Below are 20,267 nucleotides of genomic sequence, written 5' to 3'. Positions count from 1 at the left end.
TGGAAGCTACTGTCACGACAAGGAAAGTTTCGCCGGTTGATTGTAATGGACCTTAAATGCCAAGCTTTAAAAAAAAATAGCTGTGGGCCAAACCCAAACCCCCGCGTCACCACAACGGGTGACACTCTCTTCATTCTACCATAATAACAACTTATCGCAACTGTATATAAAGGTCACTGAGATGTTTAACAATGTTCTCAAGAGTGGCTTTTACAATAATAGTATACATTTATTGGTAAACTGTCACTAGAATCATGAAAGCACCCTTGAAAGCACCAATAACGTCCACTACAGCCAATAAAGAAATCATTAGCCATGATTTCAATGGTCATTTTCACACAGTCCTTGGTAAACTATCACTAAGATCATTAAAGAATTCTTGAAAGCGCCAATAGCGTCTACTAAAACCTACTAAAAAGTAAGATGAGAAGATGAAGTGTGTGAGAAAAAGGCAGAAATAAAAATAATGATGCAGAGTGCGAACACGCGACACGAGATAAAAGAAAAAAAAGAAAGAAGAACGAAAAAAACTCTGCGAGGATCAATTGAATATACAAACAGCAGGTAAAAGTTAAAAGTCACAGATGAAAGTTGGGAAAGGCCATTCTCACCTGCCACTTCTCATGGCTAACAATACTTCTTTCACTTTTCTTTATCTTTTTCTTTGCTTACAGATCAGATTCTCCTCGCTTATGTAACGATTCTCTGCTCCCCCACATGCCCACTTCAGCTATTCCTTTACATTCTATATCCATTCATTTAATTCTCACATCACTGCACGTTCCATTTTTCTCAATATTTTTTTCCTTTCCTTTTATCTACAGCTTTTCTTCGCTTATGTAAAGGTTCTCTGTTCTCCGCAAACCTCAATCACCTTATTCTTTTCCATCAATGCTGTTTTTTGTGTCCATATCCTCAACTCCTTCCAACCTTCCTTGCCTTCCACTTCTTTTTCATTCCTTCGTCTTTCATTAATTTTCTTCCCACGTCTAAATAATTATTAACCAAGTAACGACACACATATTTCAAAGTGCCAAGGTTGTGTTTTTAACAACAACTTAACCCTCTTCAGTACCATGACACGTTTCCATATTCATTCTGATACTATTTGGTGATTTTATACAGCTTCAGAAACTCATGTGGAGGATTAAAATAGTAAAGATCGTGGCCATTAATCTTCTGACTTCCATAGACCCTTCCCTAGTGTCAATAAAATGGTCTGTCACACCCAAAACTCAAGGTAGAAATGCGTCACAGTACTGAACGAGCTAATGATAACCCATTGGTTTTTCTCCATATTTAAAAATCTTATACTATAGAGTGTTCGCAGATGGTCTATGAATGTAACTCGTCTTCGTCTTCTGCGTACTTACATCAGCCGTTCTGTGGTTCATAAGCGTGCAAAACGTGTGACTCTCTTCCGTTAAGTGCATTCATTCAATCGTGTCTCTATGCGCGTGTCCGTATGAGTGCTTGCTTATGTGCGTGTGTGAAGGAACGGTGGTACAAAAAGAGACTGAACAAAAATAAAAATGGTTTAAAGTAAAGGAAGAAAGAAGAATAGAAGAAAGAAACATTTGCGGGGAGGAGAGGAAGGACGACGAAAGGGAGAGAAGAGTGAGGAGGAGGGAAGGAGGGAAGACAGAAAGAAAAGAGGAGGAGAAGTAAAGAATGGAAAGACTTAGAGAGAGAGAGAGAGAGAGAGAGAGAGAGAGAGAGAGAGAGAGAGAGAGAGAGAGAGAGAGAGAGAGAGAGAGAGAGAGAGAGAGAGAGAGAGAGAGAGAGAGAGAGAGAGAGAGAGAGAGAGAGAGAGAGAGAGAGAGAGAGAGAGAGAGAGAGAGAGAGAGAGAGAGAGAGAGAGAGAGAGAGAGAGAGAGAGAGAGAGAGAGAGAGAGAGAGAGAGAGAGAGAGAGAGAGAGAGAGAGAGAGAGAAGAGAGAAAGAGAAGAGAGAGAGAGAGAGAAAGAGAGAGAGAGAGAGAGAGAGAGAGAGAGAGAGAGAGAGAGAGAGAGAGAGAGAGAGAGAGAGAGAGAGAGAGAGAGAGAGAGAGATCCACCCAAACACACGCCCTCGCTGCCCCGCCCATAACCACCAACACCACCACCACCACCGTCACCACCACCACCACCACCACCACCACCACCACCACCAAGAGGGAGAAGGTTGGCGGCGGCAAAGCAGGAACACAGATTCAGACACACTCATAAAATTATCCATAACACGTCTGGAAGCTGGCCAAGCCTTCCCGTGGGGCCTTGGAGAAGATATTGTGGCGGCGGCGGAGGAGGCGGTAGCAGCGGCGGCGGTGGTGGTGGTGGTGCTAGAGTAGGGATGGTGGTGGTAGTACTGGTGGGGATAGTTTTCGTTTGCTGGATTGATTTTCTCTATCGCTTTGTTTGCACAGGTTAGAGTAGTAGTAGTAGTAGTAGTAGTAGTAGTAGTAGTAGTAGTAGTAGTAGTAGTAGTAGTAGTAGTAGTAGTAGTAGTAGTAGTAGTAGTAGTAGTAGTAGTACTAGTACTAGTACTAGTAGTAGTAGTAGTAGTAGTAGTAGTAGTAGTAGTAGTAGTTGTATAAACAAGAACAGGAGCAGAGTCTAACCTATCCTAATCTAACAGACCTCTCCACAGACAACAGCAACACACGGCACACTGGCGGCAATAAAGCGCACAGACACACACACACACACACACACACACACACACACACACACACACACACACACCGCGTAGTGTAGTGGTTAGCACACTCGACTCACAATCGAGAGGCCCGGGTTCGAGTCCCGACGCGGCGAGGCAAATGGGCAAGCCTCTTAATGTGTGGCCCCTGTTCACCTAGCTGCCTAGCAGTAAATAGGTACACGGGATGTAACTCGAGGGGTTGTGGCCTCGCTTTCCCGGTGTGTTGAGTGTGTTGTGGTCTCAGTCCTACCCGAAGATCGGTCTATGAGCTCTGATCTCGCTCCGCAATGGGGAAGACTGGCTGGGTGACCAGCAGACGACCGAGGTGAATTACACACACACACACACACACACACACACACACACACACACACACACACACACACACACACACACTGGCTTCACAAGCCAGAGGACCGGGGTTCGATTCCCCGGCCGGGTGGAGATATTTGGGTGTGTCTCCTTTCACGTGTAGCCCCTGTTCACCTAGCAGTGAGTAGGTACGGGATGTAAATCGAGGAGTTGTGACCTTGTTGTCCCGGTGTGTGGTGTGTGCCTGGTCTCAGGTCTATCCGAAGATCGGAAATAATGAGCTCTGAGCTCGTTCCGTAGGGTAACGTCTGGCTGTCTCGTCACAGACTGCAGCAGATCAAACAGTGAAACACACACAGCACAGTGGGGGCAGAGTGGCGTGGTGACAACACAATGAGCGGAGTAATTGCTTTCATGATGCCAGTAGTAATTATTTGGCTTACGCATTTATTCACGGAGATTAAGAGGAACACATTCATTCACGGCGATGATGGCGATCGTAATAATAATGATAGCTGCAGCAAAACCTGTTGATTTCTCTGAGTCTACCGAGCCTAGCCACACAATGCGGGGCCGCGTCACCTGGCTGGCTCATCCCGCAGCCCCACACGGAATCTGGTCCATGTCCCCGCGCGCCATGTCCTCATGTCCAATTTTGCTGTGCCTTTGTCAGTGTTTTAGTGCTTCTGCCTCTCATTTAGCGGCACAAAGCGACCATCGCGACTCACCGAGGCTGAAAAATAGAGGCAGCGTTTGCCGTGCGGAGAAACCTTTAGGCGGCGGGGTGGAAGGCAAACAGCGGCTCATTCCGCGGTGATGGGCTGCGCCGCCCATGATTGAAAGGATCTATATTCCGTTTAAATTTTTCGTTTGCCTCGACATTTGAGTCTGACAGGATTTTACTGTTTAGTTATTTCTTCCAAATTTACCCCAATGTTTTGGTTAATTGGAATACGTCAGGAAGCAGGATTCTTTTTTGGCGTGCGTGTGAGTTTAGATAATGTGATTTATGTCAGGAAATAATTTCTAAAAAATGCTCGCCACAAACAGTCCATTAACTTTACCGAGTGAGAATATTTTTGCTGCTGTGCTTGAACACGAATTGTTAGTAACATTCATCGCCAAATGTGTTAAGATACAAAAACTCATCCTGTGATAAAGAGCCACTTTTAATGCTGCTCTTGCTTCCGACACTGAGGGAGGCGGAGATCAGCAACACCTCAGCGCAAGGCAACAGACACGCCCTTTTTAATTAAGCACTCCTGCTGCTCTCTGCCGCGAGTAGCATTTGCCTTCACTTCAGATTCAAAGGAGGAAATTAAACCCGTTATGGTGTCGCAACAGTAAGGTCATAATGGTGCAGGATGGGATGAGAGAGATTAAGAAGAGCAACACTGTACACTGAAGATGAGAGGAAGCACTGTTCTATCCAAACGTTCTTAAACAAGAAGATAAAGCCAACACATTGAACGTCTCAAGAGAAGAAATAGACTGCCTACACTGGAATCCTGAAGCGACATAAGAGATTTAGAGTAGCCGGAAGAGGAGTAATCAACTCTCTACCTTGAGGCTACTAATCCTTCAGATGCTAAGGCTCTCCTTAAGCTATTAGAAATTTGTCTAACACAAGTCCAGATTATAAAAATCAAGAGCCAACATTGTCAATAAGAAAAACAATTGGTTAGCTTAAACACTTTAGTCTCTATAGGTTCATTTTTGCTCGCTAAAAGCGTGTAGGATTATTTGTATACATTAACGCGTCAGTGTCGTTCATAATCCAGAAAGCATCTGAAGCCAACAAAAGAAGACCAGCATCAAACCTTGCGGCATTTGGATAACAGACTCTGAACCTTGAATGGCTGAAGGGGAGGAATCAGCTGCTTACCATGAACTCCTTGAGAAATCCAGCAAAATCTTGAAAGGCCTACAAATAAAGGATCAGCACTTAATCTTAAAATTCTCGCATAGTAGATTTCGAGCCTTGAAGAACTAAAAGTAACAAAACCAGCTGCTTACCCTGAAATGCCAAAGCCTCCAACCAAGAACCATAACATTGAAATATTGAAAAAGATGAAACTAACTACCCATTACCAAACCCCTAAACAAAACAAGGATAAGCTCACTCACCTTGTATCCCTTGAGTTGCTCCACGGTACAGGGCAGGAGAGCATCACGTCCCACCGTCACTGTGATATTAGGCACGTCCTCAATGAAGCGCGGCAGCTCGTCTTTGTCCTCGCTCACCACTGCGGAGGAGGAGGAAGGGACGGAGGTGAAGGAGCGCATCCGGTGGCGTGACTTTAGGTGAGGGCCAAGAAACCAAGAAATAAGGTGAAAGGGAGTAAGACATTGATTGAAGGAAAGTGACCGAGGGGTGAGAGAGAGAGAGAGAGAGAGAGAGAGAGAGAGAGAGAGAGAGAGAGAGAGAGAGAGAGAGAGAGAGAGAGAGAGAGAGAGAGAGAGAGAGAGAGAGAGAGAGAGAGTCATTGGGTGAAAGAAAGAGTAACGGAGAGAGAAGAGAGAGAGAGAGAGAGAGAGAGAGAGAGAGAGAGAGAGAGAGAGAGAGAGAGAGAGAGAGAGAAATAACGAAAAAGTCATTTTATGTAACACTTTAACACAAATAAATATTGAAAATAAGAAAAAACTCCAAATTTTATCAAGCTTCAGAAACTCATGCGGGGAGATTAAAATAGTGAAGACTTTGGCCATTAATTAATCTTCTGACCTCTATAGACTCTTCCTAATGTCAATAAAATGGTCTAATAGTTCACAATTCTCAAGGTAAAAATGTGTCTCAGTTTTGATTCGGTTTACCATTAACAACAGCAAGACACACACCAAACTGAAAAAGACCTTTATTCTTTTTAACTCCTTCAGTACCATGATGTATTTTTCATATTCATTCTGCTTACTGTCGGGTGATTGTATACAGCTTCAGAAACTCATGTGGGGGGATTGAAATAGTGAAGACTGTGACCATTAATCTTGTGACCTCTATAGACCCTTCCTAATGTCAATAAGATGGTCCAATCGTACACAAATCTCAAGGTAAAAATGTGTCTCAGTATTGAAGCGGTTAACATTTCCATTTTCAGTCCTGCTTCATCTTATATACACACTAACCCACTCCTTTTTATTTAATGCAGGAGGGACAGCTGGCCAAGGGCAACAAAATATGGAAAACAAAAAGGCCCACTGTGTCGCCAGTTCCCTAAAGGACATGAGAGTTAACAAAATACAGGGGCAAATGTCTTGACACTCAACAAAACACGGCTCCTTGTTTCGTCCCAGCTGGCCCGGAGACTGACCGACAGAGGATGGGGTTCAAGGTTATTCCCGTCATCAAAAGACTATTGTTATTCCTCAGAGTCGTGTTATAGCGTCAGCAGCTCCTTGTCTCCCCGGTTCCCTCCCTCACATTCACTCACACATCTAATCCACTTACGCACATCTCTCAAAACAGAAAAAAAGGCAATTAAAGTTTAGAATCCGCCAGGAAAAGAAAGGCAGACGAAACATCAACACAGCAATCAAGTGACACGTGTGAAGTACATTGAAGGTCCGGATCACTCACACTGGGAGCCGCTTAAGATCTGGCAAGAGTCCAGCTTTAGAGGGAGGGAGAGAGGGAGAGAGAGAACGAGAGGGAGTAAGTGCTAGGGAGAGTATTGGAAAGGGAAGTGTACCTCTGGGAGTGTGATTGATGGGTGGACTGCAATAGTGAGAGAGAGAGAGAGAGAGAGAGAGAGAGAGAGAGAGAGAGAGAGAGAGAGAGAGAGAGAGAGAGAGTACAAAATGCTTAAATAATTGAGTAACTGTAACCTATACACACACACACACACACACACACACACACACACACACACACACACACACAAGCGTAAGGAAACAATTGATAAGATCCTATAGAAACAACACGGATATCCATCGAAACTGACCGAAAGCTAAATAAACCATCTCTCTCTCTCTCTCTCTCTCTCTCTCTCTCTCTCTCTCTCTCTCTCTCATTCTACAAATGTTTTTTTCATTGCTTTGTGGAAGCCGGAGAGAGAGAGAGAGAGAGAGAGAGAGAGAGAGAGAGAGAGAGAGAGAGAGAGAGAGAGAGAGAGAGAGAGAGAGAGAGAGAGAGAGAGAGAGAGAGAGAGAGAGAGAGAGAGAGAGAGAGAGAGAGAGAGAGAGAGAGTGTGTGTGTGTGTGTGTGTGTGTGTGTGTGTGTGTCTGGCGGAGTTCCAAGAAGTACCTACACTGAATATCATTGTCTGTATGGATGAATTAATCTGTATACGAATAACAATCCGATCATTGTTCTGTTCTATACATAAGTTCTGCAATTATTAACCTCTCTCTCTCTCTCTCTCTCTCTCTGGTAAATATCGGAAAATGACGAAAAACTCAAGAGAAACGAAGGAATGGAAGGGATGGCAAGGGAAGGATGAGGAAGGAAAGAAGGCGTAGGTCAAGATCATGTCCCGCATTACCACTACAAACACTCCCACACTTCCCCCTCTCCGCGCCACATCGAACTTCCAGCGGGCGAGTTCGGAAACACTTCAACACTTCCCGGCGATACAGAGGCGGGGAAAAGTTGGTCTCGTCCTCGCTCTCGCCCCTCAAAGACTGGAGGCGTTAATGGGGCTTTCTTCGGCGACCTCTCGTGATTGCACACCTTGCCAACCTTTAGTGTTAATCTGGCGCGAGCTGCTGAGGGGGTGAGGCCGAGGAGGAATGTGGGCAGCTGCGGCAAGGAAGGAAGGAAGAAGGTAGGTTTTGGTGGTGGTGGTGGTGGTGGAGAGAGAAGGACGTGGTGGTGGTGGTGGTAATGGTGGTGGTAGAGAAATTAATAAAAGGAGGAAAAGGAAGTTTTTAAGAGGTGTATGTATTTTTTTTCCTTTTCATAAACTCTAAAATGGAAGAAAACTGCGTCTGTGTGTGTGTGTGTGTGTGTGTGTGTGTGTGTGTGTGTGTGTGTGTGTGTGTGTGTTGGATTATTGCTCTCTCTCTCTCTCTCTCTCTCTCTCTCTCTCTCTCTCTCTGGTTGTGGTGGTGGTAGTGGCGTCAGCGGCGACTGCGGGCACTGACTGTTAAAATAGTTGTAGTTGTGCAGAGTTGGATGCTAAGAAGGGAAACACGCCTTTTTTTATTTTAGTGTGTGTGTGTGTGTGTGTGTGTGTGTGTGTGTGTGTGTGTGTGTGTGTGTGTGTGTGTGTGTGTGTGTGTGTGTGTGTGTGTGTGTGTCCCTGTTGCTATTGCGACAGTGGTTGTGTTGTGGTGGCGGTAGTGGCAGTGGTGGTGGTGGTGGTGGTGGTGGAGGTGATTATGACAAAGTTGCGTGTACCATCAGCGATCTTTCTGTTGCTATTCTTGTTGTTGCTCTTGCTGACTGTGTTTTTAGCGGTGATGATGGTGGTGGTGGTGGTGGTGGTGGTGGTGGTGGTGGTCCTGCAGCTTCAACAGTGCTAGTGGTTATGGGGTGGTGGTGTGTTGTTTGTGGTAATTTTGGTGATGGTAATGACAATAACAATAATGGTGGTGGCAGTGTTGATTTTCGATAAGTAGAAGTAGTAGTAGTAGTAGTAGTAGTAATAGTAGCAGTAGTAGTAGTAGTAGTAGCAGCAGCAGCAGCAGTAGTAGTAGTAGTAGTAGTAGTAGTAATAGGAACAGTAGCAGTAGCAATAGCAGTAGCAGTAGTAGTAGTAATAGTGGTAGTAGTAGTAGTAGTAGCAGTAGTAGTAGTAGTAGTAGTAGCAATAGTAGTAGTAAAAGTATTAATAGTTGAAGTAGTAGTAGCAGCTATAGTAGTAGTAGTAATAGTAACAGTAGTAGTAGTAGTAGTAGTAGCAGCAGTAGCAATAGCAGTAGCAGTAGCAGTAGCAGTAGCAGTAGCAGTAGCAGTAGTAGTAGTAGTAGTAGTAGTAGAAGTGATAATAATAATAGTTGAAGTAACAGCACTAGCAACAATAACAAAACCAATCACTACATATATCAACAAAGCAATAACAACAACAGCAGCAACAACAGCAACAACAACCACAACAACAACAACACGAGCAGCGGCATCAGTAGAGGTAATAACGATAATAGCAGTGGTGTCCTGGCGTCCCTCTAGGCGTCACGCAGTCCCCAATAATATTTAAAATTTAATTCTTCCTGTGCTAACGTCCGTCTCTCGCGTCCTCCTTTATGAGAGAGCAAAATGAGAACAACAGAAGGAAAATAGAGTATATAAATAGAAGAGTGAAGGAAGAAAGAATAGGAAGTAGAAAAGAATGAAAAATGTAAGATGGATAACTAGGGAAAAAAATACAAAATGAAAAATGAAAGAGAGAGAGAGAGAGAGAGAGAGAGAGAGAGAGAGAGAGAGAGAGAGAGAGAGAGAGAGAGAGAGAGAGAGAACTGATGGGAGGAGGAAAGAAGGGCAAAAGATGAGTGAGATAATTGATGAGAAGAGAGAGGGAAAGGAAGCAGATATAGACATAAAGATGGAGAGACAGAGACAGAGACAGAGAGAGAGAGAGAGAGAGAGAGAGAGAGAGAGAGAGAGAGAGAGAGAGAGAGAGAGAGAGAAAGATAAGACAAATAGACAGCATAAATAAGATAGAAAAAGAAAAGACATAATGATAGTGAAGAAGAAAGTAGAAGGAATAAGAGATTGATGAATACAGAGAGAGAGAGAGAGAGAGAGAGAGAGAGAGAGAGAGAGAGAGAGAGAGAGAGAGAGAGAGAGAGAGAGAGAAAAAAAAGATGAAAGAAGACACAAAACAAATGAAGAAATGAAGACGTGAACAAAAAATACGAAAAAAAAACACAAAAACACAAAAATAAACAGATAAAAATAGAGGAAACATCAAAAAGAAGAAAAAAAGGAAACTACAAGAACTAAGATAAAGACACAGAGAGAGACAGAGAAGAAGAGAGAGAGAGAGAGAGAGAGAGATGGAGAGCTAGGAGGGGGTTGGTGGGAATGGGGGAAAGGGGAGAGGCGTCAGCTGGGGTTTATGCTCGAGGTGGTAAAGGTGATAGTCCGACTGATTCCCCAACAACCCCATCATTAAAGTTGTCTCGAGCATAAACACGGCGTCAGTCTGTGTGGACCCGACGCCGCCTGCTGGTTGGGGGGTAGAGAGAGAGAGAGAGAGAGAGAGAGTAGAGTGGGTGGGTAAATAGTTTTATTAGTGGTTTCTCTTACTGGCAATGAATAAATCTGGTAAACTGCCCGACACACTCTCTCTCTCTCTCTCTCTCTCTCTCTCACACACACACACACACACACACACACACACACACACACACACACACACACACACACACACACACACACACACACACACACACACACACACACACACACACACACACACACACATTCAGAGAGAGAGAGAGAGAGAGAATTAAGAGCAAAAGTTAGCTCTCGCCGTGTAAAATTTTCACGCCCTCAGTGTTACTCTCACATTTCCCGCGACGACGCCGATTCTCTCTCTCTCTCTCTCTCTCTCTCTCTCTCTCTCTCTTGTCTCATCTAACCATATCATCTCCACTACGCTCACTCCTTCACAAACACTACCACCACCACAACCACCACCAGCACCATTACTCTCACTCCTTCACCACCACCACCACCACCACCACAACTACCATTATCACTACCAATATTTTACTTCCATCGCTACCATTTAATTTAGCACTTCACGATAGCATTAGTCCTCTCTTTTTTTTCTATTTCCTTCTCCACTTCCTTCTCTTCCTCCTCTTTCTTCTGCTTCTGTTCATCATCATCATCATTATCATCCTCATCAACATCATCATCCCAAAATGCTAAAGTCATCATCTCTACCGCTACACCAACAGCTACTACTATACTGCTATTACTACTACTACTACTACTACTACTACTACTACTACTACTACTACTACTACTACTACTACTACTACTACTACTACTACTACTACTACTACTACTACTACTACTACTACTGCCATTAACATTACTACTACTACTACTACTACTACTACTACTACTACTATGTATTTTTTTTCTATTCAAAACTCAAATATTTTCACTTACCTTCTTTTATTTTTAGTTTATTCATCATATATTACACTTATACATTTCAATTTTCAGTTTTTTGTTCACTGAATCATAAGGGGAAAAGTTTGCAAAATGTACAGTATAGAATCTTTTTTTTTTTACTTTTTATTTCAAAGGAATGATATGGATGGACTAAGTTCGTAGCTTCTCTCTCTCTCTCTCTCTCTCTCTCTCTCTCTCTCTCTCTCTCTCACGGGAAGTGGTAATTCTGTTCCGTCTAGGCCATTGCACTTCAACTCTGCCTTGTGGGTCTCTCTCTCTCTCTCTCTCTCTCTCTCTCTCTCTCTCTCTCTCTCTCTCTCTCTCTCTCTCTCTCTCTCTCTCTCTCTCTCAACTGATCATTCTTTCTCGTGTGTGTGTGTGTGTGTGTGTGTGTGTGTGTGTGTGTGTGTGTGTGTGTGTGTGTGTGTGTAATGCTAATAATAACAACGATGATAACAAAAATAACACCTTTTTGTATTTAATCTGTCTATCATCCACGTTGTGTAGCTTTGTCAGTTTCTCTCTCTCTCTCTCTCTCTCTCTCTCTCTCTCTCTCTCTCTCTCTCTCTCTCTCTCACACACACACACACACACACACACACACACACACACACACACACACACCCACACACTGCAAGGATCACATCGCGTAGTTAGTTTGTACAAATACCAATATGCAGTACAATCTCCGTCCTACTGACCAATTCTGTTGCGTATATTTAATGAAAGGGAAGACGATATGCTGCTTAATCTCACTGCTGTGGGAGAGAACCTTTGAAAATATTGGTAAAAAAAACAAGACCTGTATTTTCCGAACTCAATGAAGGAGAAAAATAAATGAAAGGTCAAATGATAAAAAAATAAATACCTTGATATTAAAAGATAAAACACAAAGAGAAAAAAAAATAAGAAACAAGGAGACAATAATATTGAATAAACTTCCCTGACGTTAATTAAAGTGTGTTTTGATTACTAACTCATGAAAAAAATAAAATCGTAACATTTCGATAACCTTAACCTCTTCAGTACCGTGACACGTTTTAATTTTCATTCTAGTTACTATTTGGTGCTTTTTATACAGCTTCAGAAACTCATGCGGGGATTAAAATGGTGAAGATTCTGACCATTAATTTTCTGACTTCCATAGACCCTTCTTAATCTAGATAAAATCGTCTAGTCGTACTCAAAACACAAGGTAGAAATGCATGCCCGTTCTGAAGGGATTAAAATGAGAAGTAAAGGAAATGCAACAACTCTCCCAAAAAAAAAAATGTGATATAAAGTAAAAGGAAAGAATATTGAACATACCTAAGCTAACCATGCAGAGAAATAACCTACGAAGCAAACATACATAGGATATTCGTCACCCAGTATTCACGTTGTACACTCGAGTCCAGTACATGCATCAGTCTGCGCGTATGCCGTTCATTGCTTCACAAATCAAGTATTGACGGTCGTGTTCGAATGCGTAGATAAAATATTCGTATTCGTGAAATGATTTTGTGAATTATTATTATTTCGTTGTCGGGAATAGTTATACATGTGACAGCTGGCTCGGGACTGAGTGAATGGGCACAGAGAGAGAGAGAGAGAGAGAGACAGAGACAGATACACAGACAGACAGACACGCAAACAAACAGACAGACAAGAATTTTACAAGCTTATAACACCAGCTCTAACAAAGTAAGTACACCTACACTTCACAGTAAGAAATAAATATCTCTAAAAGTAAACCTGAATCAATTGCTACCACCGCCCAAGTTTCATCAGGCACTGGAAAGCTTCGGAAACTTTGAAATTATCGAAGTATAAACGAAGCTAAATTTATGGATGGGGATGATGAGTGTAAATAAGGAGGCATATTTTTAACACAGAAAATGTCACGTTTAGATCTGGTGTCTGACATCCTGCAACTTCCCTTTACGTTCTGATATTCTTAAGTCAGCACTTTTCATCACGACACTGACAAAGAACAGAAACAAAAAGTAAAGCTCCGGTGGCTTTATAGAACATACACAACTCGCCTGCCTGAAAAATCAAAAATACACCTTGACAATTCACATGTTTACCTGTAGCTATCACTTCACGTCCGTGGCGCGCCGCGTGGAAGGGTAATGTTTACGATCATCCTCGTCATAACACCATTAGGCGGCGAGCGCGGGCTGGCCGAGGGACCGAGGCAGGCCACACCCGATGACGTAAGAATAACACACACCAAGGGAAATACAGCCTAAGGTAGTGAGTGTTGTAATCTTGTAACCGTACACACACACACACACACACACACACACACACACACACATACCGCGTAGTGTAGTGGTTAGCACGCTCGACTCACAATCGAGAGGGCCGAGTTCGAGTCCCGGTAAGCGGCGAGGCAAATGGGCAAGCCTCTTAATGTGTGGCCCCTGTTCACCTAGCAGTAAATAAGTACGGGATGTAACTCGAGGGGTTGTGGCCTCGCTTTCCCGGTGTGTGGAGTGTGTTGTGGTCTCAGTCCTACCCGAAGATCGGTCTATGAGCTCTGAGCTCGCTCCGTAATGGGAAAGACTGGCTGGGTGACCAGCAGACGACTGTGGTGAATTACACACACACACACACACACACACACACACACACACACACACACACACACACACACACACACACACACAGACATACACACAAGAGAAAAATAGCCTAAGGTAGTGAATGTTGTAATCTTGTAACTGTACACTCACACATTCACACTCTCTCTCTCTCTCTCTCTCTCTCTCTCTCTCTCTCTCTCTCTCTCTCTCTCTCTCTCTCTCTCTCGTGGGAGTGATGAGCTACCAATCCGAGACAAAACCCGTCCCTCTCTGTTGCTCACGAATAGGTGTTTACAAAGCACGCGAGGAACAAAGGCTTTACTGATGGAGAGGAAGGCGACGACAAACGCAGGAACTGATTGTGGCTATAAGAAAGGAAATTATCATGAAAGTCAAATCCTACTTTATCTATTCTTATTTTTTTTCAAGCACTGTTTTTATCCCTTCAGTACCTGGACGCTTCATTTCCTTGGGTTTGGGTACCATTAGACCGTTTTATTGACATTAGAAAGGGTGTGTGGAGGTCAGAAGATTAATGACCACAGTCTTCACTATTCTAATCCCCATATAAGTTTGTGAAGGTGTACAAAAGCAACAAAATAGTCACCAGGATGAATAAGAGATCGCGTCATGGTACTGAAGGGGTTAATGGTATGGTAATGTATATATTCTCTGGGAAGATAACGTTGTGGACACAGTCATGTCATCCTTGTTTCATCAAATTTTTCGAATTTTGAATTTGTTTAACACTGATTTATTACTGTAGACATGTTGCATTTCCAGCTTTACCTGTCACCATTAGGGCGAAATGAATCAAATAAATCTAATAGGTTATAATTCTGCAAATATAAATCTTATCAACATAAATGACCAGTGAAATAGTGCATCACATATTTCACAAAATGACGGGGAGAAATATATTACATTATTTTCTCCCATGAAGATTTGTAGCCTTTCGCCACGCGTTCCACACACGTGCACATGTTGACACACTGTGATGATTTCCTCCCTAACATGAGTATACCATGTTAGCGATCTGAGTGAAGTATTTAACTGTCTAGAACTGCTTATGTACCGTTGTCTTTAGCGAAGCCTCTTGCATATGACTACTCGCACACACACACACACACACACACACACACACACACACACACACACACACACACACACACACACACACATGTGGTTGGTCTTAGGGTTCTTGTCAATAGCTTGCCATAAACCTGAATGTCTTTACAGAACAGGAGAACCTTAAACATCAATCAACAAAGGCACAACTATATATTTTTTTCCAATACTGCGGTGAACTGATGTAAACTTGGCGAAATGGAAGTGTTGCTATGTGAGTGTTTCATCATTGGTATGTTACTGTGGTGGTGAGATGTGTGAATCACCACTTCACAGGAATCATTAATAATAGTAGTATAGTAGCAATAGTAGTAGTAGTAGTAGAAGTAGTAGTAGTAGTAGTAGTAGTAGTAGTAGTAGTAGTAGTAGTAGTAGTAGCAGTAGCAGTAGCAGTAGTAGCAGTAGTAGTAGTAGTAGTAGTAGTAGTAGTAGTAGTTGTTGTTGTTGTAGTAGTGGTAACAGTAGTAGTAGTAGTAGTAGTAGTGTTGTTGCAGCAGTAGTAGTAGTAGTAGTAGTAGTAGTAGTAGTAGTAGTAGTAGTAGTAGTAGTAGTAGTAGTAGTAGTAGTAGTAGTAGCAGTAGTAGTAGTAGTGATGGTAAGGGTGAAAGATTGATAGCAATAATAATAATAATAAATAATAATAATAATAATAATAATAATAATAATAATAATAATAATAATAATAATAATAATAATAATAATAATAATAATAATAATAATAATAATAATAATAATAATAATAATAATAATAATAATAATAATAATAATAATAATAATAATAATAATAATAATAATAATAATAAAAAACAATAACAATGATGATGATGATAATAATAATAATAATAATAATAATAATATTATAATAATAATAATTATTATTATTATTATTATTATTATTAATAATAATCATATTTTATAATAATAATAATAATAATAATAATAATAATAATAATAATAATAATAATAATAATAATAATAATAATAATAATAATAATAATAATAATAATAATAATAATAATAATGATAATAATAACAACAACAACAACAACAACGATAATAACAATAATAACAATAATAATAATAATAAAAAAACAATAGACAACAATAAAAAGTCAGCGATTTGAATGATACTCCCTTTCTCTCTCTCTCTCTCTCTCTCTCTCTCTCTCTCTCTCTCTCTCTCTCTCTCTCTCCCTCACATCAAATTCTAGCCAGAGTCGACCGATTATTAATTTTCCGAGCGGGCTATTTACGGGTCGTGTTGTCGATGGGTTAACATGGCGGTGGTGGACGAGACTGATGCTGCTTTAGTGTCTTTTTATTCGGCCCGTTTTGGAAGCTTAAAGTCGAGGTCGCCATTATCCGGAGCCGGTTCTGACAAGCCGGTATTTCGGGTGCGAGTGCATTTCCCCGTTCCGATTATTTCCACGAACCCCACAGCAATTTATGTCCGTCTGTTTTCAGCTGCGCAGGATCGAATGAATGGTGTTATTATTTATTGACAATCTGGTTGCGTTTGGTTGGTGGTCTCCTTCAGGGGTGTACTGTTCCTATGTGTGTGTGTGTGTGTGTGTGTGTGTGGGTGTGTGGGTGTGTGGGTGTGTACTTGGTGGCGGTATGCGTGTGTTTAGTGTTTGTGTGGTGTAGTACATGGTTTTTGCTTTGAGCATAAGGTTGCTGTTTTGATGCTAGTAGTTTCCATCTTTTTTTTTCATTTTAGTGCATTCTGTTTCCTGAGGTTTATTCTCGTGTGTATGTGTATCTGTGGGGAGGAGGGAATCTGTATGTTTATGTGCGTTTGTCTCTGTGTGTGTGTGTGTGTGTGTGTGTGTGTGTGTGTGTGTGTGTGTGTGTGTGTGTGTGTGTGTGTGTATGTGTGTGTGTGTGTGGCGGTATATTACTATGACAGGAGAAAAGTAATGGCACTTCTCCCTCTGTCACCAGCTTTATTTCTACATTGCATCGCTGTTTCCTGCTACTCTGTTCCATCTTTCCTAGTCTTACTCACCCTTTTCCCTCCCTCACATCGCTTCCTCACACCACTTACAATGTTACCCTTTACATCAGATCTTGTGTCTAACTTCTGTCCGTCTGCTTCCATCTCCATAACCCTCCAATACACACAGTGACAAGGCCAAACCACTGAGGCTGCCTGAGATTAACAAAGCCAGAGATGTGAGGCTGTGGTGGTTTTGGCGTGTCAACAGGAGAGACGAGGAATACAAAAGGAGGATGCTGGTAATGGGTCTATCCAGCAAGGAAAGACAGGGAGACCTAAGTGAAGATTTTTTTTGTGTGCATTGGAAGAAGATATGCTTACAATGAGAGTGAGTGAGGAATGGACAGAAGTATTTAAGAAGGGGTGTGTGTGAGAGAGAGAGAGAGAGAGAGAGAGAGAGAGAGAGAGAGAGAGAGAGAGAGAGAGAGAGAGAGAGAGAGAGAGGCCCGAAGGATACAATCAGCTGACCGAAGTAAACAACCACGTCTTGAAATTTACAAGGAACAGAATGACCATTTTCTTTATTTTTTCCCTTATCTTCCATTTTTTTCCTTCTTTGTCTTCATCTCCGTATTCTTTTTCCCACGTAATTGACTTTCTTTTCATGTATCGTACGTTATTCCTGTTCCGTTCTTTGTGTTATTTTTTATTATTTCATTACGACTTTTTTGCCATTCATAACTTCACTTCTTCTATTTCTTCCTTCCTTCCTCTCCTTCCATCCTTTATTTGTTTATTTATCTATTACCTTTCAGTTTCTTCATTATAGTTATTTTCTAATTTTCATTTTATTACCAGCAACATTTCATTTTAATCTCATAGTTTTCTTTCCTTCCATTCCATGCCTATCTATCTTCTCTTCACTTCCTTCTTAAATCATTTTCTTTTCATTTCAATCCCCCCTTATTTCTGCACACTTGTTTTTTTCTTCTTTTTTACAGTAATAACTCTCATTTCTTTTCCTTCCCTTTAAATATTTTCTGTACGTTTTATGTAATTCTTCTTTACAGTTTTCTATTTTCCTTCCCCCTACCATTTGATTATTTCAGGGTGGCCATAAAAGTTTCCTTACTGCATCTTTCTTTCTTCCGTCTTGCATTCGTTCCTTCAATTTTTCCCCTTTCTAAACCTTGTGTGTGTGTGTGTGTGTTTGTGTGTGTGTGTGTGTGTTTCACTGTTTGATCTGCTGCAGTCTCTGACGAGACAGCCAGACGTTACCCTACGGAACGAGCTCAGAGCTCATTATTTCCGATCTTCGGATAGGTCTGAGACCTTCCTTTTAAGACAGATAAAAGGAAGGGAAAAAGAAGAACGATACAAGAAAAAGTAAATACAAAAGATAGATACAGAAAGAAGATAGAATAGATATAAAGAGAGAAAGGAGAGAGTAGTGGTAAGTTGAAAAAAGAAATAAGAGTAGAATAAAAGAAGCCATTTGTAGAAAGATGATAGAATAGACATAAAAAGAGAAAGAGAGAGTGGTGATAAGTAGATGGAAAAAGGATTAAGAGTAGAATAAGAGAAGCTAATTGTCTCTCAGTGTCAGCCTGGATAAAGATAAAGGAAGACTGTATTGAAACGAGAAAGAACAGTAAGAAAATGGATACACAGATAGATAGATAGATTGATAGATAGATAGATAGATAAATATTTAGAAGCTAGTTGTCTCTCAGTGTCAGCCTGAATAGAGAAAAGAATATTATATACAAACGAGAACGAATAATAAGAAAATAGATACACAGATAGATAGATAGATATATAGATAGGTATTTTATTGACCACAAACCTGATGGAATACATAAGATGCATGAATACATTAATAAATGGTCCAATTATATACATGACTTAGGTTACAAATGCTACCCGAAAATGAAACATATAGGATAACACTAGACAAACTTTAAAGAACTTAACGTTAAAAACAAAACTACCTGAAGATATATAAGTAAGATAAACGCACACACAAAAAGAACAAGGAAAAAACGTAGGTAAGTGGATAAAGAGATTGAATAAGAATAGAATAGAAAAATGTTAGTCTAGGATGAAAAAAAAAAAGAATGATTACAAAAGAAAACGAAAAGAGGTTAAACAAAATGAGAAAAGACAAATGAGCGATAATTAACAGATAAGGAAAACAAAGAACGAATAATAAAGAAAAAAACGAGAAAAATAAAAATCAAACAATTACTCAAAAAAAGAACAAAGAGAGACAAAATAAACAACAAGAAAATAATAAAAGAACATGAGCAGCGTAAGAGAAGACAACCAGGTTCCCGTTTTCTCCCATGACGAACGAGGGAAGGACCGGCCTGGCTTGCTTCCTCCGTGCGGATCAACATTTTTTATTTAGCCCGACACAGTCAGCGGCGGCCACTCATCATCCTGGGAAATATATGGGTGAGTGCCGTGATCCGCCGCTTAGTTCACCTCCTATTTATTACGCTCTATTGCCATATTTCACTCCGGCATTTTAAATAGTGATGATATTTTGTACAGAGTTAAGGAAAAAAGGTAAATTGAAATGTGTTCGAATTATTATCATTATGGTCCGTGGTTGGCGTGGGTTTGGAGGAGGAGGAAGAGGAGGAAGAGGATGAGGACTAAGAGGATGAAGAGAAGGAAACGGACGTGATGGTTTCATTTATTTATCTATTCATCTGTTTATTTGTCTATTTGATTTTCTATTTAGGTTACATTTTTATTGATTTACTGATTAGCTTTTGTCTAATCGTGTATGGTCTTAAATCTCTTATTGCTAACTGTTATGGCTTTCTTGATGTATTTTTTTTTTCAGTACCAAAATTTAACACACACACACACACACACACACACACACACACACACACACACACACACACTGGATAGAGGCATCACAGTGCTATCCCCTCCATGGTGCGATAAACAGCTAAGTTAAGGTTCTAATCTTAAGTCTCCCTCAATGAACATATGTACATTTTCAGTATGTATGTACTGCAATTACTAATAAACTGTATTATTATTATTATTATTATTATCATTATTATTATTATTAGTATTATTATTATTATTATCATTATTACACACACACACACACACACACACACACACACACACACACACACACACACACACACACACACACACACATCGATAGCGGTAAACAGTATGAATATATAAAACGAAAACAAAAAGATCCATATTACTAGCAAGTCCACACACACACACACACACACACACACACACACACACACACACACACACACACACACACCGAGCCCTCAAGGAATCGACTCACAAGAGAACGAATGTAATCAAGAGAACGGAGAGAGCGAAACGGGAGAGAAAAAATACCAAAGGGGGACGAGAAACTTCCTAAAATAAACTCCCAGAAACTTCATTAACTCTACCAGATGGAGGAGAGAATCGACTTCTTGGCGGGAAATGAGAGAGGAGAGAGAGAGAGAGAGAGAGAGAGAGAGAGAGAGAGAGAGAGAGAGAGAGAGAGAGAGAGAGAGAGAGAGAAATAATAAACA

At 41.0% G+C, this 20,267-nt stretch overlaps 1 protein-coding gene across 10 annotated transcripts in view; it reads right to left on the bottom strand.

The window, feature by feature from the left end:
* The window catches only part of LOC123518908 (lachesin-like), a 90,429-nt gene that overhangs the window by 16,869 nt on the left and 53,293 nt on the right, over positions 1–20,267 (bottom strand). For all 10 annotated transcript variants that reach the window (XM_045279976.1, XM_045279978.1, XM_045279977.1 and 7 more), the window contains one exon: positions 5,118–5,236. In XM_045279976.1, the coding sequence (XP_045135911.1) occupies positions 5,118–5,236 (119 nt within the window). The remainder of the gene's footprint in view (positions 1–5,117; positions 5,237–20,267) is intronic.

Source organism: Portunus trituberculatus, chromosome 44, assembly GCF_017591435.1.
Source record: "Portunus trituberculatus isolate SZX2019 chromosome 44, ASM1759143v1, whole genome shotgun sequence".
In the NCBI taxonomy this organism is placed as follows: Eukaryota; Metazoa; Arthropoda; class Malacostraca; order Decapoda; family Portunidae; genus Portunus; species Portunus trituberculatus.
Note: the sequence above shows the minus strand (reverse complement) of the source record. Positions and strands in the feature narration are given on the sequence as shown.